Genomic DNA, 9,479 nt, shown 5'->3' with positions numbered 1-9,479 from the left:
TGCACAGTTACCAGCTACATAGAAAAGGATCCTGGTCTAGAAAGTAATATTAAATAAATTCTAACAACAGCTTATCAAGGTTAAACGTGCTGCTGTTGTTCAGCCGCTGGTTTCCTCTTTCTGGTGCAAAATGGGCTAAAAACAAAGAAGAGAGACGGACTCTGACAGAAAAGCCGATCAGCTGATCATTAAGCAGTTTCACGATTGAAGTAGCAGCAGGAGAGAGAGAGAGAGAGAGAGAGAGAGGCAGTCACTCCATATATCTGTTGTTAAGCTTAACATGGGAATTCTTTACAGACATTCAGAGATGATGTTATACACTTGCTTTACTTCTCTCTGGGAAAACTTTCTCTGAGATGAAATGCTGGTTTGGTAGCAAGGCTACAAATACACACAGCTGCTCTATCACGTGCTACAATTATGAGCCGAGTTACGCCGTGTAGCAAGTTTTGTGAGGTCCTTTATTGATATTTAATGGATCGGATTACATTTTTTATTTCTCGCCGATATCCGATCCAGTAATTTGGGTCAGTATCGGACCAATACCGATAGGTAATATCAGATTGGTCCATCTACTAATGACTAGCCTTACCGGTGCCCAGTGGTCAGATTCAGGATTCAAAGATACCAAAAGTTGAAAAAACACAGTCACCTGCTTCAGATGAGATGGTTTCCCGTCCAATGCGGAGTGCATACATCATTTCCCCTTCAATCCAGTTTTGATCTAACTAAAATGCTTCATCAAAAAAAAAACAGACACTTCCCGGATATTGCACAGTGGATTAAAATCTGCCCAGATTTTTCTGTATTCATAATAACTTTAATTTTGAAAATCACAGCAAGGAGCTCGTGGAAGATCCTGAATCCAGCAACCAGCTGGGGCTTTTCTGTGTGGAGTTCTCCCTGCGTCTGTGGGGTTCTCTCCAGATACCTGGCTCTTTGCCACAGTCCAAAGACATGCACATTGAGCTAAACTGGTGTCTTTCTGTGTTCCTCACAATCATCTGGCAACCTAACCATACCCTATGACAGCTGGGATAGGCTCCATCCCAAATGCTAATGGTTGGGATTTCCTAGCTAATTAGCGCAACATACTGAAAATTGCCAAAGATAATACAGTTTGACAGACTTAAAATAGTACTGTTTCACCAACAAAGTGATTCCCAAAGAGCTATTAGCTGAAAATGTGGCATTTCCCAGCATGGTGTGCACTGTGTCATTAAAAAACTTGAGGAAGTACAAGACAAAAAGAAGTAAAAGAAGTAGCTAACCTTAAAAAAACAACAAACAAAGCTCCAATTGATGCGTCTGGTGTTAAGGAAAGGAAATGGAGAAAAGGCTGAAGTTGTGTGATTATTTGTGTTTCATATACCGTTACTTCCATTTATATTTGAACATTTGAATAATACCCTGCATCGATTCTCAATTTGTCTAGCAAAATATAAAAAAAAATGAGGGGTGCCACAAGATTTTTGCACGGTACTGTATGTGACGAGCCTTTTCATTTTATAAACGAGAAACCCACAGGCTGGTCTTAACACAGAACAACAACTAACAAAGCGAGCACAGAGTGATGAACTTGAATTTAAAGATATAATTGTAGTGACACTCTTCCAATCTGTGCTTTTACACACACCAACTGGGGTCATGAGCAAGTGCTTCGGAGCACCGCTGGTTATTAGCAGCAGCGACAAAAGAACCGTGATGACTAAATATGGCGGAGCTGCAGCATCAGCTGGCACTGGCAGCCTCTGCAACAGAAGGTCGGGGAAACATTGGCAGATGGCTGTGCTGCGAAACAGATCTGCCGTCTTAAGGCGAGTAAAAAGCGAGCCGTTTTTAAATTCATCCATCAGCCTCGTTGAAGACGGCGGCGTAAACAACTCAGAGTGCCAACCCCGGTGCCATTATGTGCGACAAATGGTGCCCTTTAATGGGCTCACAGGTGAATTCGCTCATAGGTGCTATAACAATAGCGCACACACGAGTCGTACATTAATATCAGGTCGTTATCACGGCCGCACGAACCCACACATCTCCAGTTCAAAGAGCAAAATGTGTTTATTTCGTTTGATAGTGTTATCAATACATGTCATTCATGTTATGTGCCAGTGTTTAATAACTCATACATCTACTTCACATCATGAATACAGTAAATAAGTTAGCCCTACAGTATGTGTAGCAGAAATCTCTTAAATATTTAGTTCAGTCTGTTTTCCACAAGCTGCCACACTGCACTTCTTTCATTGGTTTAGTAATTTTAGCATAAAAGAAAAAGACAAGCGACCTTCCAGCAGCAGCTGCCATGTTACTCTGGAATTATGAGGCATTCGGTTTTCTAACCAAATCTCATTTAAGAATCTGTGAAACATTTTCGCCATGCAATTCTTTCTAGACATCTACGTCCAATGGCAGTTGTGTGGCTACATTCTAAAGAACATAATGGCTGGAGGTCTTGCGGCTGCCTGACTGGAATAGCTGCTTGAACTGAAAGAGGATAAGTGGCCGCGCGGCCCTTTTTCCCTTTGAATACTTATTCACTTAACTCGTCGCTAATGGGCTCGTGGAAGGCGCACAGCTGAGCCGCTCACTGTCAACAGGCTTTCGCCGCTAAGCTAAATGCAAATAAATACAGCGGTGACCACACACGCGCACACACACAAGTTCAAACAGTGAGCGCACAAATGCCCAGTCACGTCCATTTCTGTGCAAAAGTAATATAGCTGAAATATTTGCTGTGCAAATTCAAGAACATAATACACTGAGGATTCTCCCTTTTCCTTATTTTATGTGTGATGTGTGGAGCGTCTAATGTTATCCCTGAAAAGAAAGTTTGTTTTACCATAAGGGTTACCAGACAAATGTGAAAGGGAGGCATATAGCTGCCTTCTAGAATCAGTAAGTCAATTAAAAGCAGCCATTTCCTCCTCCTGACTGGATCGTGTTCTTCATATACGATCCTACCGGGCGGATGGGAGGAAATGCACCGACCTCCTTATATCTTCTTCCATTTCCATTCCAACAACCCCCTGCGGGCATCTTCCTCCTCTGAAGAAAAAGCAATCAGTAAGAGAACAGTGCTCCTGCGAGTCAGCCAGCAGGGCATCGGCTCGTCCTTCTCTGGGGCTGCAGAGGAGGGGTGGACACCTAACTCCTCTGCTCCTGTGGAGAATGCTAAAGGCAGTGTTTGGGGGGGGGTTGGATGACTAGTTCCCTCTCATCAGTTCTCCACATTTGCTCTGAGCGAGCGTGGCTTGAATCTTTGATGCCGGTAGTCCTGGCTGGCCGCCCTTCGGAGGGGAGCCGGAGAGCTGAGCTGAGGGTTGGCGAGGCACGGCGTCTGAGTTTTGACGGTTCGCGGCAGCGCCCTGCTGCAGCTCAGAGAGCGCCTCTCCTCGACGCCCGACTGAGGCCCGAGCTGAGACTCGCACAGCTCCAGCAGTGACACTACCTGCTCCCTCAGTGCCAGGGATTTGAACCTGCGAGCTGCCAAGTAGAAAAAGGCTTCGACGAACGCCTGCAAGCCCATCCCTGTGAAGCAGAAGGCCAGGTTCATTAAGTCAGTAATTTCATACTGCTACTACGTGATAAACTAGCAATTCTAACACAAAGAAGAGCTTGACATTTCCCTAAAGAACCTTAGCAGCTTTATGAAGATCAAAGCATTTTTTTGTTCAGCAACTATGAAACCGCTGTGAGTTAGATTAGCTTAGCAAAAAGATGGGAAAGAACTGAGGAAAGCTAGTCTGGATTTGTCCAAAGGTAACAAAATCTACCTGTCACCACCTCTAAAGGGCCCTAATTACCTTGGCTGTTATGTAAAGACCTGCCAGCGAAGTGGAACACATGGGCAGATGAAGAAGCTTTTAATGATCCAAACTGTTCTGACAAAAAATATCAAGCTGGGTTGTTAACAAGGCGTTTGATTGCACATTAGAGCAGAGAGCGGGGCTTTGACCGAGGTCTGTGCTTCTGTTTAATCCAGATAGAATTATAATTTTACACAACTTTCACTTTTCACTTTTTCAGTCGAGACCTTCGGCCCACAGTTAATGAATGTTGAAATGTTTGCTGTCACAGTCACAGTTCTTTAAAAAAAAATGGTTGACTCATTGTGTAATGTAACAGTCCTACAATGGTCTTATCGTTATGAAGGTTAGAGTATTCAGCGTTTGCTCCAATGACATTTTATAGTCATACAGGCCTGGAGACTGGTTGCCGACCCCCTAGCAACCACCAATCTCTAGGTAAAAGTGTATTCCCTGACCTGGTGAGTGTTTGCTGGAAGGTTGCTGGGAGGCGTTAGTGTGAGGCTGGTTGAAAAGGCATAAAGGCTTGTAGTTGCTTTGCTTGCTGGCAGGTTGCCATGGTCGCCCTGGGTTTGTGTTAAAGACCCCAATGTGGTCTGCAAAGACTACTACTACTTGCCAAGCGGTAGCAAAGCTATGAAAAGTGGGAAATAAACTTGAAACAGAGATTGTTCGCCTTAAAAGTGAAACCTGCACCTTTTGAAAAGTGTTGACGCAACAAAGGGACAACTTTTACTTTGAAGGCACAGATTCTTCATTTCCAGTTTCTGCTGCACTTCTTTCAAGTTTCACTGCAGCTCAGAGAGAAAATGCTGATGTTCTGCAGGCAAGTCAGCATCTTCCATGCAAACTATGGGCAACAGAGGCAATCTGCTAGCTACTATAGCACTCCCTTAGAGACCAATTTAACCTGGTGTAAACCCCTAGCAACCACCTGCTAACCAATCATGGAATACACATTTTAGCAACTGGAGGCTGCCAGGGGTCACCAGCCAGTGAGGCCTCATGCCTGAATTACGTTTCTACGGTGAATCTATGGCATAGCCTATGCAAGAGGATGACACCATTGCCACATTTATACTTCCACAGTTTTGTACTTGTAAGGATTTACAGTAAGTGTTGGGACATCTCTGCGATCATTAACATTAACAGGGTGAACAAAGTGTATTAACAGTAATGCAATACAACGTCTGAATATCATTCTCTTAGATTTGAATGATATCATCTAAACCTTGAGAGTGGATATTTTACAGTAGTTTGTAGGTTGAGTAGAAGAACTTATATATGTAATCATAACACATAAGAAATGTTTGTTGTACCCTTGAAGAGGCTGGCATCATTTTCTAAAGCATAACTCAGTTAAATGATTTAATGAGACGAGAGGAAAGTCCAACCTCCATCTCTGAAGACTCTCACTTGAATTTTAGGTTTTACAGATTTTTCTACTTTCTCTGTTCTCCACCTAGAAATCGAAGAGATCCATAGTGCAAGAAAACATTTAGATGTAATTTTTTTAATTTGTCGCATATCCCAAGTCTAACTGGAATAGATATATTTGTGAATTCTAAGTTTTATCCCAGTTCTTGGTCCCTTACAAGTCCTCCAGTGCACCCACACACACACACAATAACAGACGCTGACTCCAGCCTTCCTGAATACGTATGAGCTTATTCTAAATTCAGTCCACAATCTCCTCCGTACAGGCCCCTCCATGCTCGTCCATGTGATCTCCATCCATCCGCTCCGCCTCGCAAACATTCCTCGGAAGGTGCAACGTCTGAATAATTCATGTCGGGTAGTCTTCTCCATTGTCACAGTGTGATCTTTGCTCATTTCAATTACAGTGTCAGAGGAAATCTGACAAAGAATGACAAGCAATTATCTCCAAGCACAGTATTTGCGCCGAGTCTCGAGGACACCCGTGCTCTCTGTCCTCCACATATTTTTTCCCTTTGTGATAATTTATTGTGCGTTTGTGAGTATGGCGTTACCTGCTTCTCTGGAGTCGGGCGTCGCGCCTGACCAGCGGCGTGTGATGTCTATGTAGAGGATGTCCACTGAAGCCATTGTGAAGTTGCTGCCACTCAGTTTACAAGTCCTGAAAAACATTACAGGAAATCTAAAATAAGCTCCATAATGCAATTCTTAGCTTACAAACACATCGTGTGGTTGCTCTGAAACCTGTAGAAAGCATTCAACATTCATGCTTCCTTTAAATAAATGAAGGCAGATTCAAAGACCACAACCACTGAATGTTAGATTCCAGCCTTGCTCCTTAGATATGGAAAAATATTGATCTCAAATTTATATATATATATATATATTTATATTATGTAAAGCATATCATCGAAATTCCAGATTTTCAGTTTTATGTTGAGAAGCATGAATTGTGCAAGATTTACCCTAAAGCAGTTTTCCACAGCACGGTGAACCCCCTTTGGCATCTTTCCTCCTGCATGACTCGCCTCTCTGGGATTCTCTCTTCATGTCACTTATTAACCTCTTTAGTTGGGAGATGTTCCACCAGGTTCTTTTGTTAGCACCACACAACTCTTCAGTCATTTGTTGCCCACGTTCCAACACTGCTGAATCACTGTATGTGACTTTATTTACATACAGCTTACATGGGCAGTTATGTATAAAGAAACACATGTACTTTTATAACAATAAGCACTGAGTGTGTTAACCTTCAGCAGCTCATTCTCTAGACAATCCTTTCTTTAAAGACAGAACAAATTCTGGGGTCAACTTAACCACAAGGCAGATATGTAATGTAAAAGCGAGGTCAGAGGTCAAATGTAAAAAGGTATTTAGATTGTGATATCAGAATCCCCATATACCCGTATCACTTCCTGTGTATTACCAATGCAAACAGAGGCAGCAGGACTGTAAGCATAGTTTTAAAGATGAAAGAGATCTTTGAAACTTTGCCTTATTTGACCTTAAGGAGGTCAGAAGTTAGAGCTGGGCGATATGAGATTTTTTCATATCACGATATGTTTTTTTCATTTCAGGCGATAACGATATCTATCACGATATCAGCCAAATAACTATATTTGTAAGATTTAAATGTGCCGTTGCTCACAAGTAAAATGTGAAATAATCAGCAGCTTGTTTTTATTTAAATATTTATTTCCCATAATAAGTTCAATTATTTTGAAGGAGAGGTCAGAGGTTAAATATCGCATATCAATTTAAATCTTTATTCTGTACTTTATATATAGCTTGACAATACACACCACGCTTGTAAGAATCATAGGTTATAAGGCCTTGTGTCAATTTTCTACCAATAAATCATTAAGTTGACTTTGAAGGTGTTGGTGGATTTAAGACACATTTTAATGGATTGTAAGAGGTGCCCGCTGTACACCCCTACAAAGCTTCATGAGGATCAGAAAGAATGGCACACAATCAAACACCGCCAAAAACATAACCTCCTTGGTGGTAGTAATAAATAATAGTACCTACCTGATGAAGGTGCGAAAGGCAGTGGGGCCAAGGCGCATGTTGCCCTTCACACCAAGGAAGCGTATGAAGAGAGCTGCGATTCGCTCCACTAGCCGCAGGTAGTTGAACTGCTTGGAGTACTTTGGGTAGACCTGCTTCAGACACAGCGAAGGCAAAGTTCCCGTTTCATCTTGGCTCTTCTCTTGTGTTTCTTCTTCCATGGGAATCTCTTCTCCTTGTTCAAACCCACCGGCCCTCTGTTGGGGACTGTTGGTGTAGAGTAACAGGAAAAAAACAAAGAAAAGCAAAACAGCTTTAATTTAAATTAATGAACGGATTCATTTTCAAGCTTGGTGAACATTAAACCAACAAGGTGCAGATACAAGAAAGAGATTCAAAACGAAAAGGTTGATTTCATATTGACGAAAAAGTTGATACTTGTCACTAAATTTGGAAAAGCAAATAAGTTAAATGGTCCAGACAGGATTGGTCGTTTGATAGAAGCAACATGAGACTCATCCTCCACTGGGCTATACACTGTTCTCTATTACTCAGTAAAAACATCAACTCAATTTCAACCTTAGGTGATGGACGAGCTGTGCTTTTAGAAGTTCATTTATGATGCTTTGAATTAAGCAGACCAACATAAAAGCACTCATACCAGTTTACTTAAAGTGACCAAAAGAAGTCTATGAACCTTTGATTCAGTCCATCGACCTCCTGTTACACAAAAGCTGGATCAGAAAACAGTGTACTGAAGTGTTTCCATGCAAGCAATGCAGTACCACCTTGTTATCAACATACAGACTAGAAACAGCCTGAATAGCCTACATGTTGCTTTATAACACCGGTAATTAAGTTGCAATTCAATTTTATTTATACAGCGCCAAACCACAACAACAGTCACCTCGAAGGTCTGTATATTGGAAGGTAAAGACTCTACAGAGAAAACACCAACAATCAAAACACCCACTATGAACAAGCAGTTGGTGACAGTGGGAAGGAAAAACCTAACAGGAAGAAACCTCTGGCAGAAGCAGGCTCAGGGAGGAGCTGCCATCTGCCACGTCCGGTTAGGGGTGAGGGGGGGAGACAGGAAAAAGACACGCTGTGGAAAAATGGTCCATTAATGGTCAAAACTTTAAAAGAGCAGAATCCTGAACATGAGTTTTTTCCACTGCTAATGCACGTTCAAGGTGCCCAATATTTTATCAGATGAAAACAAAGCTGCCTTTTTTCAGAAAACAAGTGACACCAAGACTAATCCGTCTACTTTAAAATCTCACATCCTTCTGCTTGTCAGACGAAACAATGAATATATGAATATTAGATAAATGGAAAACTGTGATGGATAATAGTTTTTTTTTTTAATTCTTACATTCATCTGTTTTAAAGATAATCCTTAGGGAGAGAAAAAAGTCAGCTATGATTAGTTACCATGCTGCAAATTCAAAATCCGTCATGTCATGTTTTCTTCATTTTACTGTCACTCTGTCCCTTCTACCAGCTATCCCACTGTAATATTCCTGAGGGACAGGATGCCTTTTACAGGGAATTAACGTAAACTGCAAGGATTGTGCGTTTCTGTCCTTGGGAGCTTTTTTGGGTGTGTACACACTGTGCTTGACTGACAACCTTCCTCCTCTCACCTGGCAGGTCAGAACAAATTATACCTTCATCATTCCTTTTTGGAACATGAAGTGCTGCGACCTTAAAACACCCCTATAAAAGAAACTTAACTAAAAGCCAGAATAAGTAAAGAACACCTGTGCGAGTTTGCAGCAGGGGCTAAAAGCACAACTGCAATCGTGCACATGTGCATCAAGAAACGCATACAACAAAAGGCAACACTCAAGGGGCTAAGAACACCGCCGACTTTTTATGAGGCCGCTTCGTTCTCCATGAATTAGTAAGCAGTGTGAATGGCACTGAGCGAGCGCTGCTGAATGTTTAATAGAATCAATCATCCCTCGAAGCCAGGACGCCACCCACATCTATTTAGACAGGACAGGCTCTGCTAAAAACGGACACGTCTTCAACAGAAGCTGACAGGCAGACAGACAGTGAGGCGAATGTCTACAAACATTCCTGCAGAGGGAGAGAAAAGCTGATGGGTGGTGAAGGAGGAAAAGGTGAAGAATGGGAGGTTTTTAAAAAAAGACACAGAAGGCAAAGCGTATGTACCCAATTTGTTGTCATTAACTGACAATGGGAACCTTTTTT

General features: G+C 42.0%; 1 protein-coding gene across 3 annotated transcripts in view; it reads right to left on the bottom strand.

Annotated features, from left to right (window-relative positions):
- Positions 1 to 2,042: 2,042 nt before the first annotated feature.
- ttll11 (tubulin tyrosine ligase-like family, member 11) overlaps positions 2,043 to 9,479 on the bottom strand; it is a 22,687-nt gene continuing 15,250 nt past the window's right edge. The window contains exons 8-10 of one of the 3 annotated variants that reach the window (XM_005720206.2): positions 7,278 to 7,523; positions 5,801 to 5,907; positions 2,043 to 3,531 (exon numbers count right to left, since the gene is read on the bottom strand). In XM_005720206.2, coding sequence (XP_005720263.1) covers positions 3,221 to 3,531; positions 5,801 to 5,907; positions 7,278 to 7,523 — 664 coding nt within the window. In that variant the 3' untranslated portion in view covers positions 2,043 to 3,220. Of the gene's footprint in view, positions 3,532 to 5,800; positions 5,908 to 6,211; positions 6,392 to 7,277; positions 7,524 to 9,479 lie in introns of those variants that run through there. The other 2 variants (XM_005720207.2, XM_005720208.2) reach the window with 2 other exon arrangements.

The sequence above is a fragment of the Pundamilia nyererei genome, unplaced genomic scaffold (genome assembly GCF_000239375.1).
Source record: "Pundamilia nyererei isolate P.nyererei 1_Seehausen unplaced genomic scaffold, PunNye1.0 scaffold00002, whole genome shotgun sequence".
Lineage (NCBI taxonomy): Eukaryota > Metazoa > Chordata > Actinopteri > Cichliformes > Cichlidae > Pundamilia > Pundamilia nyererei.
Note: the sequence above shows the minus strand (reverse complement) of the source record. Positions and strands in the feature narration are given on the sequence as shown.